General features: G+C 38.6%; 3 protein-coding genes across 5 annotated transcripts; 2 read left to right on the plus strand and 1 right to left on the minus strand.

Annotated features, from left to right (window-relative positions):
- Positions 1-1,750: 1,750 nt before the first annotated feature.
- LOC103716288 (ylmG homolog protein 2, chloroplastic) lies at positions 1,751-4,586 on the plus strand. Its single transcript, XM_008804228.4, has 3 exons — positions 1,751-2,079; positions 2,200-2,399; positions 4,118-4,586. The coding sequence occupies exons 1-3, from the start codon at positions 1,795-1,797 to the stop codon at positions 4,383-4,385; spliced, it is 753 nt and encodes a 250-aa protein (XP_008802450.2). The 5' UTR covers positions 1,751-1,794; the 3' UTR covers positions 4,386-4,586.
- A 2,814-nt stretch (positions 4,587-7,400) lies between these two features.
- LOC103716287 lies at positions 7,401-8,193 on the plus strand. Its single transcript, XM_008804227.4, has one exon. It carries the CDS (start codon positions 7,556-7,558, stop codon positions 7,871-7,873), a length of 318 nt encoding a protein of 105 aa, XP_008802449.1. The 5' UTR covers positions 7,401-7,555; the 3' UTR covers positions 7,874-8,193.
- A 2,984-nt stretch (positions 8,194-11,177) lies between these two features.
- On the minus strand, positions 11,178-18,549 carry LOC103705857. 3 transcript variants are annotated; one of them, XM_039134356.1, is made up of 6 exons: positions 16,801-18,539; positions 15,936-16,369; positions 15,514-15,675; positions 12,802-12,877; positions 12,136-12,294; positions 11,178-11,470 (listed from the first exon to the last, which is right to left on the minus strand). In XM_039134356.1, the coding sequence occupies exons 1-6, from the start codon at positions 18,097-18,099 to the stop codon at positions 11,369-11,371; spliced, it is 2,232 nt and encodes a 743-aa protein (XP_038990284.1). In that variant the 5' UTR covers positions 18,100-18,539; the 3' UTR covers positions 11,178-11,368. The 3 variants fall into 3 exon arrangements, 1 of the variants encoding a protein (XP_038990284.1); XR_003385406.2 differs by lacking the exon at positions 11,178-11,470 and having other exon boundaries at positions 12,174-12,294; positions 12,802-12,939; positions 16,801-18,549; XR_005515190.1 differs by lacking the exon at positions 11,178-11,470 and having other exon boundaries at positions 12,174-12,294; positions 12,802-15,438; positions 16,801-18,549.
- Positions 18,550-19,895: the final 1,346 nt, after the last annotated feature.

Below are 19,895 nucleotides of genomic sequence, written 5' to 3' on the forward strand. Positions count from 1 at the left end.
ATTTTGTATTTTTGTTATATATATAGATTTTTCTTGTATCTATTTCAATCTCTCTCTATTTTGTACTATTTTTTGGGTAGGCTTGTTGTATTTTTTTTTTGTTTTTTGTTACTTGTTCCATATTCTCTATTGTATTGATGCTACATCCATGTCATGACCTAGCTTGTTGCAAGCCAAGAAGAAGAGATGGAGCTTGTTGCTAGCCAAAAAGAAGAGATGGATGGGATCCGATGTGCTAGTGCTAGTATGACACCCGAAGAGATAGAACTACCCAGATCAAAACGTCCATGCATTCACAATACTTCGAACAAGCTTCACAATCAACAAACAATCAAGAGAGATGTAGCCTTGGAGGCAGAGTCTTGCAGTAAAAGCCTACGGCGGAGGAGTAGAAAAGGAATACCTCATCGATCGCCTTTTTATTGAAGCATATATGGATCGATTTATCATATATTTTTGTGCACCCTGTTAGTTTGTAGTGATCTCAAGAACATTGTTTAGTTAGTTGCATAGTATGCTTTTGGTTTGAATTTGTTATTGAGAGATTGTGAGATTTTTTTCTATATTGCAACTCTCGAACAAGAAAATGCAGTTTTCTAGAAATACTTTGCAATTCATAAGCATCAAAGATGCAAGGCTTGCTCCATTCTACATCATAATTTGTGATTAAGGTAAAATAATTATAGTCATACCAGTATAGTCCCAAAGTTAATTTGAATGAAAATATTTTTCACCTACACAGAAATCATAACTATTGCAGATGTTCCTGATCTATTTTGATATTCAGTAGTTAATTTAATGCTGATACTTGTTGCTAATATTCAACTATTGCAGTTGGAAACTTGGATAGAGTCCGGTTTAATTTTTAAGCCTTACATGCTTCACCTGTTTAAAAAAAGAAGGTTTTATAGGGCTCCAATCTTATGTCAATAAAATTGAATCCTTTTGAAAACATTCATCCATTTCTATATTTGCAAATGAGTTTGATGGTCTCAGGATTTTTTTTTTTTTTTTTTTTTTTTTGAGGTCGTTTTAAAGTGGTCCTTAGTTTGGTACATGTTATAACTTGTCAGAAAAGAAAAAATTCAATATTTATGAAAAGATTACAGAAAGAAACATTCAAATATGTAAAATACGTGATTTGCCTGCTTAACGAGCGTGAAAAGATAGAGGAAACTAGGCAACAAGTATAGGTAACATCAATTGGGCACTATCATATGTTGGAGCCAAACAAGAACAAGTTCATAAACATTAACGAAGATGGCATTCTCAGATGGCTTGCTTTGAATTGCCCCTCCTCAATACCAATATTTGTGTATTAATAACATATTATAAATCCAAAATATATTAGTGGATGTTGTTTGAGGTCTCTAGATATAATCCCAAAAACCGGGCATCTTAGAAAAATTCTCAATTAATATCTTCTAACAATCATGTTGGTAGAAAGATGTTATTCAATCAAACGATGCGTAAAATTATATACCTGGACTCTGTATCAAATCTTATAACTAAAAGGTTCAAATATTATAACCTTAGCAAATAATGCATCCTGGCACTTCAATTTCACGCATATATTATAGCTTCCGCATACAACGTTTATGCTGATCTCCGCACGTGAGCTTCGTCTCGACCGCCGATCCTCGATCATCGAGTGCAGCCCAAGTCTGGATCCATCACTAACCGTCAAAAAACGGAACCCATCGAATCAAACGGCAACGTCCTCCTCCCAACGTTATCCTTTCTTTCTCTCTTTCTAATATCTCCCCACCAAGTTCTCCGTGCAACCAGGAATTCATGGCTCCTCCGCCTCCACCTTCGGAGACTCCTCGAGCCAGCGGCTTCACCGCTCCCTCCAATTGCCTCCTCTCCTCCGCCTTCCGCCACTTCCCTTTCTCCCCCCCTCTCCCCCCATCAAAGCCGTCCGGCCCCGACCACACGGCTCCCGACCGCGCTCCCTACCCTATCTCGCTGCTCTCCGCCGCCGAGCGCTTCCTCCGTTCGCTCGGCGCCGCCGTCTCCGGCAACCCACTTCTCAAACCCCTCCTCTCCCTCCATTCCGACCTCCGAAGCTTCGGCCAGGTGAGATGATTTCTACGCCTTTAAATCCCCCGGCAATCCAAGTGAAGCCACGAAATTTGCTTGGGTATTTTGGTGATTTTTTAAGGCGTAAGTGGGTGCATTGTTGAATTGTATGTTCAGGTCCATTGTGGAAACCATAGGAATCATAACTTATTGAAGGCCCATGGCTTTGCGGCGATCTTACCAGGGGACTCGGTGGCGGGGCTGGTGGTGGCCAACGGCATCACCAACTTCTTGAACATATACAATACGTTACTGGTGGTCAGGCTGGTGCTGACCTGGTTTCCCAACTCCCCTCCGGCCATCGTCAGCCCTCTCAGGTATACTTGACCATTTAGTTTCCGCAAAGTTTCGATTTTTAGTACCCTGGTAGTCATTTGAAGTATATGTCACATGGGTAGTCTCAGCATAATAAATTTCTTATAATCAGTGGGTTAGGCGTGCATTCTTGGTTATTGGATAAAGGTGGATGATGAGATGTAGTAAATAATAATATTACTTTATATTGTTAGGTGGATTAGAATGTGTGCAGACTGAAGATACTGTACTTTATAACTTGGTATTAGATTGGCAAACTAATCGGAATTTGTTGGTCACTTTCCAAGGATTTAGTTTGTACTTCAATGAATCAGCTTGGGCATGTGGCAAGCATAAACAACCAGTCTCTTCCCATCTATGTGGTTTAGATTTTATAATTTTATTTGTCCAATTTCACCACTCATTTCTGTCTCTGTCATCCTTTGAGAGCACTATGTATTTTTTTAACCATTCCCACTACTCGAATCCACTCGCCTACTTAGTTATCCTGAGGATTCTAGATTTTGGATTTCCTTCTCAGGGGACCCAGGATTTTCTCTGAATATTTTGCTATTGTTATTCAGTCGGTTGAGTACATGATCTTTTTGAAAGAAGTTGAGTTAATGTTCACTTTATGTGAGTCGTAATAAAACTTCCCCTGCTCAATGAGATCTTCAATCAGAAAAACGGAGACACAAATACTTGTTTTAACCCTTCAAGCTCTCACTCTAACTAGTTAGTCTCTTAGAATGATATATAGGACAGGCATCAGTTACATGCAAGGAAGTCTCGTGTGGCTAGATATTAGAATTTCTTCTCCAATATTGCCTCCATCTAATTCTTATGTCTTCTTTCTTTGTTGAAATTTGATAAATTTCTCAAAAATAGATTGCACTATATGGCAAAAAAAGAAAGAAAAAAATAACAGCAGAATACTATGTACTCAAAATTACCCCGTCTTCTGTCTTTGCTGCATTTCATTGTATAACTAACAAATTCAATTTGGAAATTCTGAAATAAGGTTTGTTTCTCATGAGTTAATGGCTTGATTTGGCTTTAAGTTTAAAGCCCATCAGACTGCTACCAAGCATTCTTTGGAGTGCTAGTCTGTCTTATTTTCATATTAAAATAATTAGGTTTCATTGCTTTATATGCGATCTGGATTCTGTATAGAACTTAACCACTTTGTAAAGTAGTATTAAAGAATATGAGGCAGACTTCACTGTGCTTCAAGATGCCTGCTGTTGAAGATTGGTGCTAATCTTATGATATGGCTGTTGTTTTGTATTTTTACTATCCATAAACAACTGAATTTTCAAACTTGAGCAAATTATGTATGAGTATTTAATCTAATTTTGATGAAGCTCCCATAGTTCAGTTTGGGAAGAGTTTTCAATTCTTTAATTGGAACCAAGTTCCTCACTGGACTACCACCTGGCCAGACCATTAGCGTGCATTCTAAATATGGTTAATCATTATTATATTCTTTATGTCTTAATCTGTTATTTCTTAAGCATACAACAGAAGCATAAATTTAACAAGCTAAAACACTTCTTCAAAGATGGTACTTAGTTTTCATATAGCCTTAAAGTTTGTATTTTTAACATCAGGTCTTTTGCACTGAAATTGGTGATTTAGTCACCATAAGATTTCTTTAGATTTTTAAATTTGTTTCCTTCTTGAGTTTCAGAGCATCAAGCTGTTTCACTAACCTTCTGTTTGGCTTCTAATTTGTCTTCAGCACTTTATGTGATCCTTACCTGAACATATTCCGTGGGATTATTCCCCCTCTTGGTGGAACATTGGATCTGTCACCCATACTGGCCTTCATAGTTCTGAATGCTTTTACAAGCACTGCTGCGGCACTTCCTGCTGAACTTCCAGTCACCACCACAACTCAGCAAAATACTTTATCACACCCCATGACCGCCAATCTCACAACAACACAGGAAAAATGGATGAGAAGGATATGCCACAAAAGATCCAGCAACTCGGAAGATGTCAATTAGGCCTTGACGTGCATGAGCTTGACTTTTTGTTGCATGAACCTCATTGATTTAAGTGGCCTGCAGAATTGTTGAGGTTGATGGAGTTTTTCTGTATCTCAATGTTAATTGATGGTAATTAAGAGTTACTCTGTAAGTACTTATAGATGCTTTGTTAGTTAAGCATAATATATAAGATAGCATTCTTTACTTCCTTTTTGGCTATTTATATCTTCTCACATTTTCGTGGCTTGGAGGCTATATTGTGAATGTCATCAGTGACAGTTTGCTGTGTTGCCATTCACTTTGTTCTGCTTCATTAATATGGTGATGTTCGATGGTATGACCACTGGTTAGTGTTGTATCAGCTTGTTCAAGTTTGGGAGCTCTCGGCACTGGGTAGTGGACTAGTGGGTACATAAACTTGTAAAAAGCAGAGGACTAGAAACTGATGTGAGAGTTGGCAATGCATTATTAGACATGTATGCGAGGCATGGGAATGTAGATTCAGCTGGAGAAATTTTCGAGAAGCCGCTGTGGAGGGATGTGTTCTCTTGGAGTGCCATGATCAGGGCTTGTGCTGCTCATAGGCATGCAGAGATGGCACTCGAGCTTTTCTCTGAGATGCAAGCTGGAGGGGTGAGACTGAACACTTCCACTTTCACTTCAGTGCTCATAGCTTGCAGCTGTTCAGGCCTTGTAGATGAAGAGATGAAGCATTTTGAAATCAAGGAGAAAGAATATGCAATTACACCTACTGTTGACCATTGTACATGAATGTTGGATCTCCTGGGTTGTGCTGGCAGACTTACACATATTAGAATCAAGGAAGTCCTTTGAATAACTCATGACTAACAAAGCAATATTATCTTGAATAGCAATTTCTCACCTGAATAGAATTCGAATCTCAAAATTAGAGGAAAAATGAAGATAACATATTTGAATAGAATTTGAATAGCAATACCATTTTCTAGTTAAGTTAGCATGCGCTTATGAGCTTAGAAACCTAAACTGAGTTGGGAGTGGAGTGAGCTAGGGTATGGAAGCACTAGTCATACAGAATTCAGAAGCATAAAGAAGAAAGATGATCTTTGGGATAGATATTGATTTTTATTTAGAAGAAGATATTGTTCAAATTATCAAGGATGATGAGAATAAAAGAACAAAGAATATGCAGATGCAAGGGAAGAGATCTCGGGAAAACAGAGAGGGCCTCGCAGATGCTTGAGGGATATATGAACAGTATTTTCCTCACAAGATGGTGAAAGAATTAACAAAACTATTGACAAATGCTGGAGGAAAAAAATCTGTCATGAAATATTACACGTCGTGACCGGCTTATAATAGACAGAGGCCTTTGTTTTTGATGTTCTTAACATTCCAGGGCATCCTAAAGATGCTGAATTCTAATTGAAAGAGAGGTTGACTGGGACAGTATCAAAGAGGATCTACTAGATGAAAGGAGAGAGAGAGAAAGCTTCGAGGTCCAGGTGCTCTTATATGGATGTCATTAAGGATAATTTTATGGAAATCTTCTTCGGTTACCCTAGGGTGCCTAATCATTGTTCTTATATGAAGATTCTTCTTTGTGCCTGATCATGGAGATAGAGGTAATTGGAGAGTTGAGCAAGTTGAGGGCCTCGGAGAATTTATAAAATGGTCTCTTTGGTTCTGGCAACTTTGCTCATGTCAATCTCGAGAGCCTTGCTCCTTTATTAGAAAGGTGAATCTCATGCATAGAATTATCATAGCATTTGATTGTGTTCGGAGTATTCCCATGGTTGAGCCATATATTTTCAATTGTAAAAACTTTAGTGAAACTTGTCTGGCTCAATTCACTACTTCTCTATATCACATATCACCATATCCATGCCCATTGTTGCATTCATTAGCATCAGTAACCACCACAATCCTAAAAAGAGACAAACATTCTGAGAAAACTCGACCCATTTATAGATGTGCACTTCGTCCATCATAAATTTCAGAAGTGTCAGCCATCCTTTTTTTTATCGAGAAAAGCAGTAATTTTCTTATGCATCGCAATAAGCAAAAAACGGAATTTCTTTAGATCTATTTTAACTACATAGTGTTGAACCTAGACAAGAAAAGATGATTGGCGATGAATTTTCCTGGATTTATCAAAGTCAGCTTCAGCTTTATCAAGTTTCTCAGAAATTGCTTGGAATGTGCAGCAAAGGTTTCTATCTTTTGATACTGTAAGAGCATTTGACAAATGCTTTTTTCTTAGGGAAGGAGTGCTCCTGTCTTTGTGAAATTAAAGCAGCCTAACCACCACGATATAAAGTTTCTCAGGTGGCACCTTTGACGATGTATGAAAGGAATTGATGCCAATCTTACAGTTTACACTCTCCTTCCAGCGGTAAGAGATGCTCTTAAAGCGTTGATAAAGTGTGTACTTTAAAGAAACAACAACAGAAAGCAAAGAGATGCTTGTGCCAAGCTCAAGCCCTTTCATGCTTGCTCGGCGAGTAGGCCTCGTCTCTATGCCTTGCAGTGTTCCATATTGCTAGGTGAGGGTTAATGTAATTCAACAGAAAATACAAATGTTTTGCATTATTTTCCTTCCATATTCTACTATGATTATGGGCTAGACAAAACACATTGTCCGTGATGTTTTGAGTTTTGACCATTAAGGGAGGAACCTGCTGATCCCAGTTGGCAAGCAAAGATGTCTCTAAGTGAATTCAAAAGTGGCTGTGTATTGCTCCAAACTGGATATTATTTACTAATCATTCAATTGATCGCATGCTTTAGTTTGTCAAATATTGCAAATAGGCATAGGTTGCATGCATGGAAAAAACATCTCTGATCAGACTGCCATTACACTGCTAGTTGCTAGGGAATTCTTCGACCTTGTTTACTTTCCAGCAGTTTAAGCATCCGATTCCATCGAACACCAATTGTTTGGCTCATGCAGAATAACTACGTCTTCATCATATATCTTATTCTCTTGCTCGCCTATATAATCAAGACCTGAGAAGATTCTCTTTCATAATAGAATTACTTAAATAACCTAGGGCATGATAAGGTGTCATACAAACCACCAGTAATAGTTAAGGGCACCAAGTGATGAAAATATCAGAAGGTTAGCCTTAGATGTCAAAAGCTTGCTTTGTCTGATGGCATAAAAGCTCAAGGGGAAGAAAGGGTCTCCTTGCCCTCAAGAGAGCGGCATGAGGAGGACTACCTACACTGAGAAGCTAGCTGCCATTGCCTTAGGGCTACTTGCTGTACTTTCACCATTGTACATCGATCGAAAGCCCCCCGTCGAGCCTGAATATGACGACGGCTATGGGAGTTTGGCCATGTGGCTGCCTTTTGTGCTCATAGTGTTGATTGTGGTCATCAACTTCACATGTTTCTTGGACCGGAGGTTCACGAGGTTCGACCCCTACTGGATACATAGAGTGGGAGGCTCTTCATGTGGGATCATAGCTATTCTGTTGGTGCTTGGATTTGTCTTGAAATGCAAGGCCTCTCTCAAGAGCTGATCTCAGGTTACTTGCATGGATGTCCTTCGATCAAAGCCAAATTGTGAGAATATAAGGCTGGTCAGTTTTCCTTACTGAAATTGTTCCATGTCGAGATGTAATTTAACCTCCTAGTTGTGGCATTACAAGTGTATTTTGAGACTTGGGATCTGAGTTGATGTTGTTAACTCTTTCAGTCTATGTTCCACATGTTATCTATGGGTGAGAAAGTGGGTTGGTGGGATCAATGAAATTTAACCAATAGTAGTGGCAAATACAACTCTCAGCTTAAGTAGAACCACTATACACTGTTATTAATGAAGTTTCCCTATTGTGCCTTCTTCTTATCAGATGTAAATATCAAACTGCAAGGTCAGGCAATATTAGGTATGCTTCTTGATAATTTGAGTATTGATTAAAAATTTCTTGGCCTCCAATCCTTGGCCCTGACCCACAAATTCTTTCATCAGCCAATGGATCTTGACGTAGTATGTTTGTTTAAATTCAGCTTGAATACGATCTCATGGGGTCTCCTTAGTGGTAGTTGTACAAATCCAGCTTGAATACAAACCCAAGCAAACTTTTCAGCGGCCGTTTGGATTCTCATTTCTCTCACGAACTGCCAAATAATCAGCAGCTTGATTGTCTCTTTAAAGAGTAACAGATCATTAGCTTGATTCTCATTTCATAATAGGAAGTGTCCAAACACCTGGTTTAACAAATCTGTATTTCAGATAATCTTCTTGCATGTATAATGCATCCATGTTAGAGAAGCATGTGTGGGAGGAAACTGCATTGGCTCAAGAAATTAGGTTCAATTTATCAAGATGGATAAAAACTCGGCACTCGATTTACGTATTTGAGAGCTGAATTGAAATTTTTACCTCATTCTTAGAGAGAGAGTCTTCGCAAAAGGCCGATAACTTTGTAATGCAGTTTGTGGGAACAAGTCTAAAATCCAAGCTAGCATCTAATTATTCATTTGATGATTGGACAAAGTGATCCTGTGTTGTCTTACTTCTGACCAATTCATGTCATTCCTACATGATATGGGAATGGTCGACCCTACGGCATTATAGTTTCCTCTGAAGGATGCATATTTATATATTGCAGTCAGACCTTGAGACGCTGAGCAACCCAACAAAACAAAATTCATGCTTTATCTCGACTCCGGTGATGTCTGGCGTGACAGTGACAAAATGCTTTAACTTTGAAGAAAGAAAAGTGGATGAGAGGGCCGTGGCACTCGACGGTGGTTGGGGGCTCGTTTTTATAGAGGAGCCCCTAGGATCCCCACGACCCTGTAATTCCTCATCCTAGCCGAAATCGCCGGAGAGAGAGGAGAAAGACTCTCCCCCTCCTCGCGCCCAGCTTGGGCTGGTCGAATGGACTGGGCTAGACGGGCCTTCATACGAAGAAACAAAGAAACATCAAATAACAGCTCAGTTCGCCGCAACCACTAGGGCATGCATGTGCCACGTTAGCCAAAACTTGTGATGATTCATTGAACTGCAAGATAACTTGACGAAGGGTTGCACAATTTCTTGGCAAATTGCATCATGCATGGTAGATTAATCGAATAGTTTTGAAGTGGCGGCCATATGCTAATGTGTTTATTTGTCGAATTTTGTTCGTGAATGTTCATAAATAGATACCTCATTTGCTTAAATAATTATTGCATCGACATTAGGTAAAAGAGATTGTGCATTTTATCTGATTTCAATTATACTCTTCGCATTTGCTGATCAGATAAATGCAACTTTTCTCGGATGAATAAAATGCCTTTCAGGCTTCCTGGTGTCCAAATGCATAAATAAACATGGGAAAAGCAGCCCATCACATCATCATCACCAAGATCTTTTGGAGAGCCACCTGTTAGCGGTTGCTCGATCTCTCCTCGCGCTCTTCTATTACAGAAGCTCTCTCCCTCATCACACCATCACCAAGATGTCTTGCTCTCTCTACCACTACTCCCATGGGGAAGGGCGTTGCCACCTTTGTCGCATTCCATCTCCCCAGCCTCCGGCCACCGGATCAACTTCTTGTTCTCTTTCCTCTTCATCCGTTTCATAGTTCCGTTCATGTTCCTCCTCGTCAAATTCATCCATCATCATCCAACGCAACCGCTGCTCTTCGGTCCTCGAGTCTAACCAAGTCGATCATCTATATATATGACTCTTCCCCTGATATTAAAGCTAGGTCTTGTGAATCTGGTAGCTGGCCAATATGCATGCATGCTTGGAGGAGCTGGCGGAAGGAGATCGAAGAGGTTCGCGTGCTGCCGCGGCGCAGCCTCTCGTACCACACCAGGCATGCATCGAGCAGCGGCTGCAGAGATCTGCCCTCTCCGCGGGACCGCGTGATTGGGACAAGAGAAGGGAGGTCGATGACCAACAACCACGGTGAGAACGACAACGGGCAATAGCAGTGGCATGCACGTAATGCGACTGGCAATTAACAGCTCTCTCCATGCGTTCCGTTCTAGTAAAGTGCTCTAGGTTATAGCTCTTGCTGCTTTTTTTTTCTCTCCTAGTCTGTTTCATTGTACTGGTGATTGTCTTGGTGCAAGTATTATGTGGTGATTAGCAAGTGATAAAGGTTAAGCGATTCTCTGATTCATTAATCTGCATGATGTTTTGGCTAGCCATGGACTACAAGTCTTGTTTAAAGTTGATGCTGATTGGCTCCAAAGGGAGAAAACTGGGGGAAAAAGATAAAAGAGTACCGGGTTTCATCAGGGACACCTATGCATTGATCTTTTTGTTTTGTTTTTGTTATTATCTTCAAAAATACAAGGAAAATCATTTTTATTTTCTATTTGTGTTTTCGAAAATCTAAGAAAAAAAAGATGAACTAGACTAAACAATGTCGATCTATATATGCTACTTCACTAATTTGTAGAGAAATGAAAAGCACAATCAACAAGAATGCCAGGCCTGACCTTGCACCTCTTTTTTTTTGGCAATTGCGTGCAGGGCGAATATAAGATTTCTTGTCCGGCCTTCATAATTTATTCGTTTCACAAGATTCACGATGTCTGATATGTTTTGTTGGGCACCCAGATTCAGCAAAGCAGGGTCAGCATATGCTATCTAACAAACCAGCAGGCTCTGGCAGTAGGTCCACCACAACCAAAACTCAACAAACTAATAAACGAATTACTAATTGAAACTATTAGTTCATATGATTCTAGAATCAAAATCCATTTTAGACTGGAACCAACTTAAATCCATTAATGATCTGGCAGCATAGATCTAGCCAAACCCAGGTGCACCCTGGTCTGCAACCTGAAATATAAACATCGACCACAGACACAAACAAGGAATACTGTAGATCATCACTTGATCTTTTTTTTTTATTTATTGAGTATACCTTGTTCTTTCTTACAAATAACAATCACCTTCATGAGGGTTCAATATATGAATGTTATTGGACTAATTTGGGGACAAGAAGTATAGACAATGCAAATGCTATGTTCAGAACAGAATGAGGAATCGAACAAAAGGACTTGAAAACTTATATGAAATTGGGCATCTCTATTTCCTCCAATATCGGCCCCCTCAGTCCAATGATCATAACCTGGGAATTGGAATGGCCATCCAGGAACATCTCTGTAATCTGCAGGGAAACTTATTATCAGATATTTTCATTGCAAATCAAACTTAAAAATTCATAAATAAATTCATAAAGGCAAAACCGTAATAGCATAAACATCTCTCTCTCTCTCTCTCTGTGTGTGTCAATCTCTCTGAGAGAGAGAGAGAGAGACTTAACCCTTAACAGAACCAAGTGTCCTGAAATCATGCCTAGAAACCACAAACTTTTGTCCTCTGAATGGACAATTATTGAAATATAAAGTGATAGTGTTTATTGCTATAATCAGGGATCAACAAAATTCTTTGATCTACAAGGATTTTATATATATATATATATCCATTTATCTGAAATGGTATCTGGGAATCTACCAAATAATACCCATGGATGAGGAACTCAAGTATGAACATAACCAGATGCTAACAGAATCCCTATTCCCTAATATGGCTCCTGAAACATTTTTGTATACACTCGGTTTTCTGTTACGAAATGACTCCAGTACCTAGTTATGGCAAGCGGATGCCAACATGCAAATGCACTTGGATGCGTTCTGAACGGATACTGATGGGAGGTATTTCCTAAGCAGGGGGAAAATAAAAGGCATTCATTCAATGATTTCACTAGGAGGCAAATGTCCACACTACATGATATTGCCAACTGGAAAAAAGCTGTTAAATGGACATATATACCTGTCTGCATCCAAATAGTTTGAGGATCCTTAGATTGACGCAGCTGTCAACAATCAAACCAAGGGCTTCATCCGTAATGTTCCGGCAAAAGGATAGATCCAGACTCTGCAACTTCAAATAACAGCGGCGAGAAATAGATATGGCTGTTTGTTGCGAAACCTGAGGTCACAATGGCAATACCATTTATGAATATGGACATCAAAATTGGCCTCACAAGGGGCAAAATATATAAACTTGACTAATGAAGGAAATGGTGGAGTGTGGAGGCTGTGGTGTCCAGAAAAATTTTAAGAAGGATGTATAGCAATAGTGTAAAAGAAATTTTTGCATGACAGCCTGATGATTTCTGATTTAACCACTATGAGTGTTTGAACTCATCCATCATACTGCAACATCATGACAAATTTAACCTGAAAGCCTTAATAGCCACATCGGGTGCTTAACAATAGACGCTTGCATTGCTTCGGAGATGTGACCAAAGTTTAGTATAAAACTGTTAATACTTATGTGTAGTGTGTGAGGGGTCAATAGGCCTTTTTAAAATGAATTCCTAAATATTTCTGAAGCAAACATATATTGAAAGACATTTTATTCTTTTTGGCATCGCAAAGAATAATTTCTACAGAGAACCATGTAATGACACTAAAATGGAAGTTTGTGCCATACCTTTTTAATACCATTGAGTGAAAGTTCAGTCAATGACTCTCCAGATGCTTCCAAGAATGCAGCAATTGCTTCGTCACTGACATTTGAGAGAGGATTAGTTCTAGAGTAAGTGACAATTACTTGCCACAATGAGCACTCCTGACAAAACTCAAACATCATCAATGTGTTGCAGACCCACTAATACCCCACACAATGCAAGGTGTAGAAGTGAATGACTAAATACATTTTATAGTTAGACTGGGAAAACTAAGGATGCAAACAAAGTTAGCATCAAGTGGACCAGATATACAATAATATGAAGCAGTCTGCAAATAAATGTCACATGAAAGACAATTTTATGTGGCAAAATTAGAAATTAGCTAGCTTAAGAAAAAGAAAAAGGCAAAATAATGTGTAAAGGATCCTATATATGATATATTCAAATAGTATCTCAGAACCATTTAAGATTAACTGGCTGGTTATGATAAAGTGGCTCCCATTTCTTTGGCAGGAAGAAGGGGGGGAAAAATGAAATCAAATTCCCAAACCATCTTTAATGTTATGCCCTGGCCTCAGGACTCATGTCAGTATGTTGTATGGTAACTGAGAAAAATAGAAGCAAGGTAGATTGTAAAGAAGGGCAAGCATTACGGTAATAAAAACAGGAAATAATAAAATAGAAAAAAAAGGAAGAAACACATGATAAGCATCATTAGCATCAACATGAATATCTCATATATAGTTAAAGGACATTGTCAACAAGTTTTAGAAGCTCAAGCCCAACTTCAGGCATTGATAGGTCAAGATAAACAGCTGAAAGGGTATTTATCTAAGGTATTCAGGGCATATTAAAGTACTTGCAAGATCACATAGATTTATAAAAAGATGTATAACATGTTGAGCCTGAGAATTAGTCTTTTAAAGCGGTTACATAATTCTATTTTGCTATGATAAACAACATATCAATTGATAATCATTAGCTAGACCTCAACCTTTGTAATTCTACCAAAGATACACATACAATTGAGAGATCAAAAACACAAGCAATAATGAGAATATCGCAGAAAAAGGAAGTCATACAATTGCCTTTCAACTTATCAATCATTAACTGAACCAGTTAAGAAAGGAGTACATAGGGGATTGATATAGAACAGAAAACACTAGGTGGCGAGATGCTGAAACAACGAGGCAAAAATTATTCTGTCACAAGCAAGATTCTTTAAGAATGCAATGATAAATTCTCACATATGCAGTGAAACCATAAATGAAAATGAATAATGCCAATCACAACTGGCGTTAATTGGACATGGCAAGTCTTGTGGTGCCCCAAAGCGATTAAAAATTTCAATACCCAAAAAACAACACAAATACAATTAAAAAGATAATGCATATGTTAATATATATGCTGAATAATATACTACTGTAAATACTCAAGAGTACATTTTGTTGGAAAGTACTTAACTGCATCATAAATTACATCAACAAAAGCAAAAAAGTCTATACTTCAAATTGATCAACACAATCATGACAATATAATGCATCAATTGATGGTGATGTTCCACTGTAAATGATCTTTGGATCAATCCTTCCTATCCAAGATACAACACATATTCTGTAAAAAGGGGATGCTACAATAGGTAAAAAGAACTGATTTAGAAGCCAAAAGGTCCCAGGAACATCTAAACCTCCTAATTGTAATAATGGTCTTAACATTTTCCAATCTTTGCAATAATGGCAGACCATAAGATAAAAATTTTGCATGAGGATAAACTTCTTGTCATCACATTCATGATAAATGCTACTTGTTTGGGATACTAAATGCATGCAGACCAAGAAATTTGCTGCATGCTATCTAACAACCCCTGCTCTTTTCTACTGTGATGGACTAGTGTTGCTCTAAGCACAAAGGTAAGCTAGCAAACTTTTTAAGACAATAAATAATTAGATCTGAGGAGGAAGCACAAAAGACATAAGGTAATTCTGTTTCTGTCAACTGTCAATAGATTTTTGGTTCGCATTTTGGATTGAGTTTCGGGGCTTTTAAGCTCAATGATGTTGTTCAATGTCTAGTCTAGTAGGGAGGATGTACATTGAGTAGCGCCATGGAATTTTATGAATTCATATATTGTCTCAATTTTGCTTTTCCCGCCTTATTGACCTATCATTACTAATGATAGTGAAAAGCAACCTATTACAAATGAAATAGAAATAGCCACTGAAAAATCAATCTCCTTTCAGACCACTTAATATTCCTTACTTTTTTTTTCTCCTTTTTTTTAAGAGACATGGCAGGAATGTCACCTTCCAGGTTTGAACCTGAACCTCTTCCACCAGGAGTGGGTGCCAATCAGCTGACCTAAGTCTAAGACCCATTGGCAATCTACCTTACCTTTATGTTTTGCAGGCAATTTACCAAGCTAGTTTACCAAGGAATATGAGGGAAAAAATAAATTTCTTCGATTGGAGGTTCTAAAGGTAAAACAGTGTGCTAGTGATAAAATACAGATGGCCAATAGACATGCTTGCTTACGTGCATACATACATATATAGGATGCACAAATTAAAGTCAGTATCTTTTTTGAGTGACAACAACTTCTGGCATACCATATAGGGAGCACCATGTTCTACATAACTGGCCTTACATCAAGATAATATCATCTGAAAATCATATTAATTATTGCATTAAAAAAGGAAAATCATAATTAATGAATGTATAAAGTTGATAAAGAAAACCTGAATGTGTTGCCACAAAGCTTGAGTTTTGTAATTGATCTACAACCATCAGCTAGGTATTTCATTGTAGTATCATTCAAACGGTGCAGCTTCCGGAGATCGAGAGCACACAACTGATGACAATATGCCCCAATAGCTCTCATGGCAGCATTAGTCAATTCTCTGCACGCAAAGAAAAAAAAGGAAAAATAAAAAAATCAGCATGAGCTGGATTTACATCCTTAGAACCTTTCTCAATAATTGAGAGACTTTCTGTGAAATATAATATACAAACACACATATACAGATATCTAAGTATATATTTATACATATCGAAAACATTTTAACAAACATGCTAATGCAGCCAAAATAATATGCAAAAGAGAGTGATTAAGCTAAGGTCCCTCTATTATTTAGGACAAGTTATGAGATAAGGAGCGTACCGACAATCAGCAAAGGCGAGCTTCTTCATGTTCCGACCACAAACAGGCAGGAGTTTGCGGACAAAAGCATCACAAACATTTGGTATACCTGCTACTGACAAAACTTCTAGATTCTCTAACTTCTTCAATGCAGGAAGAATCAGCATAACATCTATATTATGACAATCATCAATGTACAGTTCTCTCAATACTGATTTCAACTTATCAGCTAGGTTGATGACTCCATCTGTAGTGATAAGGGTACATTGGCCCAAATTTATGGAACTTAACAAAGGTGCCGAAGAAACAAGCGCAGTTAATCCATCATCTGAAAGACGACATGCACCCTTCAGAGATATCCTAGTTAATGATGGCAAACTATTTGGTGCCTTTGCTAACATGGCTTCCAATACATAATCAGTCATACATCGCCCACAGATGTCAAGTTGCACCACCTGAACCACCACAAGAAAATATAAATTTTATCTTAAACAGATGTTTTCAGTTCTAATATAAGAAATTTAAAGATAGGAATCATTTAAAGATAACAATCTACAAGACAAAATACCATGTGGAACCAAATATGCAGAAAGTTTTCTTTCTTTTTATCTAACTAAACTGCATTCTGGGTGGTTATTTATCGCAAAGGCTTTAGGATTGTTGCAACAACTAGATGCATCGTATTGCTTGCATGAGAGATATCTATGGTGAAGTATGTATCTAGCTAAGATGCTTTTCTACTGAAAACCCAAAGAAAAAAAGAAAAAAAACTAAGTAATGGAAAATAATTCAAAACCAACTCAACATATACTAAACGTTTGACAGAAAGATTCAGGAAATCACAAATTATGAGTTGCAATCCACTTAGTAGGATAGGATAAGATACCGTCAGCTGATCGATTTTACATGCAGCGAGGGCCTTCTCAAGCTGCTCCTCTGTTGCCCAACAACAATTGCTTAAGTGTATTTCTGTGGAAGATTCATCCAAGTAGAGACCAAGAACATGAGCATTCATTGTCCCATATCTGCACAGCACCGAGACAATCGAGTGCTTCACTGGATCATAAATTCCTTCAAGAGATGGGATCTCCTCACTGTATTTGGAAAGAACCTTCAAGCTAAGATCTTTCAGGGATGGAGCCAACAGCTTGCGCTTTCCATCATTTGAAGGTTTCCACAGAATGTCTGCTTCTCGAGGCTCAGTCTTTCTGGATAACACTCGTTGCTCGACAATTTTCATGGCATCAGAGAATGGCCCTGGCAAGTCTTGCCCTTCCTGCTCAACATCCGATGATAAAGCTCCAGGCTCATCTTCTTTATCCCCAGATACATCTCTATATACGGCAAATTTGGGAGCTAGATCAACCGCTATACTCCTGTCTCGGTCTCTTCGATGCTGACACCAATCCATCCAAGCCTTTGAGGGCCAGTATTCTTCAGTTCTATTCTGCAATGGATGCAATGTTTTCTTGCTTTTATCGACGTTGCTCTCAGCAAATTGATCAATGCTGAAAGACGGCCAATCGTCTTTCACAATCCATTCCTCCTCACCGTTCTCCTCCATACCACATACCGTCCTTGGACTCTCTATGAGCGTCATTAGATCGACAGCTCCATTAAAGATTTCGACGTCGACATCCATCGGAACCGCAGCATGCTCATCTCCACTGGATTCCACATCAATTACTTCAATTCTTCTCGGGGCATCTTCAGTTCCAGCTCCAGGGCAGGGATTGAATGACAACGAGAGACCAAGAGGATCGCCGAACGCTCCTCCTCCTGCCGCCTCCGGAGATGAATTCACCATCACAGGAAGATTTATATCGAACCTTTCCATCTCCTGGGGAAAATTCACCGCTCGAGGAAAATAGTCATCAAACCCTCCCATTTCTTCCGAAAAATTCATCACCGGAAGGGGGTTTCCATCGAAAAAATTCATGTCTGGAAGGAGATAAACATCGATTCCTCCCACCTCTTGGGGCAGATTCACCGCTGCCGCAAGATCGACATCGATTCCTCCCACCTCTTGGGGCAGATTCACCCCTTCCGCAAGATCGACATCGATTCTTTCCATTTCTGGAGACGAATGCACCCCCGGAGGGAGGCCGACATCGATGCCTGAAGTTTCTTGGGTTGAATTCTCCGCCGGAGGGAGATTGACATCAATCCGCCTCCCAGAATCCATGCTTCGCCCACCGAAGGAGATGGTCCAGATGGATCGGAACCAAACCTCGACCCTAGATTGATGGAAGGAGAGGGGGAAGAGGGACGGAGAGAGAAGAGTACTTGAGGGAATGGATTCGACGGAGGAGTCGAGAGCGAGGAGTTTGGGGGATTTTATTAGGGTTCCGGGGAGAAATTGGGGGAGTAGCTGCGGAGAGCCCAACGCCGGCAAGTAGTGGAGACCCGAAGGTGAACTCGAGTTGCTGAGAAAAAAAAAGGAAAAGAAGGGAAAACCGATGGTGGGGTAGGAGTAGCGCCGTCGAAGCTTCGTTCCCTTGTTGTTATCCGGCGGGATCACGTTGGTGACGCGATATGCGTCGTCTCCGGCCCGTGAAAGTGACGTGTACTTAAGTGGGTCCAACAGTCAACCTCGTCAACGACGGTCCCACTAAACGCATCGCGGGGCCCACTTGTCGGTTAACGGTTTCTGGTTCCGCCTCGCCCTTTCTCTCCACGAGAAAAAAAAAACCCCTAAATATCAAAATTTATATAAATATATATTTACATATATATCATTATAAAATATTTATTTTATTATTTTATTTTTTAAAAAATCTATGTTTTTGCATACCAGCTAACACCGTTAAAAAATTTAATAATTTAAAATTAAAATAACTAAAATATTTTTAATAGATAGGTGTGCAAAAAAAATATTTATAATATGATAGACAAAAAAATAATTTTAAGATTTTACTTTATTTTTAATTAAAATAAATATGATTTTTATTAATGATTTTAGAAAAACTGTTATATTAGAGGCATTTGTGCACAACAGTGTTTTATGAGGGTATAGAAATAAACATAAATTTTAAGAGAGTATTTATATAAATTTAAATTTTTAGAAGAATATTCATGCAAAAAAATAATCTCAAAAAAAAATGCTGATATGCTTGTTCTATCATCCCTCTCTAAATTAATTTATTTTTATTCAATAAGATTCAAGATCTGTCATTAACTAGACTCCTTACTCCTTCTATAGCTTGATCTGAAAATATAATGTGTTATAGGATGAATTGCTGCATTAGGATGTGTGGCTTTAGGCATGCATAATGCGAACAAAACCCAAATATTTTGCCTTCTGTGGGCCTAATGATGTGATGCTAATAAAAAGTTAATGATGCAATACTGTCCTTCAAAACTTGTTCATCAAGATATTAGTTGGACTCACATGTTTAATGTTATGACAACGAAAGAGTATAAACCACACCAGGTGTCTCCTAAATCTTTCTCGGATTTGGCCTCACTAACATCACTCTTAAATATAGAGATATAACTGGGTTATTTTCTTCCCAATAAGAGAAGGCCCATGCTTTTCATAATAGAGGTAGAGATAGGAAAAAACTAGAAAAGTTCTACATTTTTCAGTACACAGATTCCAAGTCTTCTGCTGCTTCTTTTACAAATCCATCCTATTTTTTTCCTCTACTAATTACATAATCTATCAACTGCAATATCCTATTGCATGGATCATACATGTTATATTTCCGCAGTCATATAAAGATAACAGAACAAATGAATGTGATCCACCGAGACCTAGCAAGAGAAAGGTGTACCCCTCCATGATGCTATCTTCCGTAGCATGTACTGCATGTTATGGTATAATTTGATAAATACCTTTTTTTTTGACTTTGGGGAGATCCACTTCTCTTGTTTCTCTTCTTGAAATAAGCCATAGCCTATAGATCTCATCCAACTCCATATTTGGATAGTGATCATAATTTGAACATATATTTTGATGTCCATTGGCCATAGCTCTTG

The sequence above is a fragment of the Phoenix dactylifera genome, chromosome 15 (genome assembly GCF_009389715.1).
Source record: "Phoenix dactylifera cultivar Barhee BC4 chromosome 15, palm_55x_up_171113_PBpolish2nd_filt_p, whole genome shotgun sequence".
Lineage (NCBI taxonomy): Eukaryota > Viridiplantae > Streptophyta > Magnoliopsida > Arecales > Arecaceae > Phoenix > Phoenix dactylifera.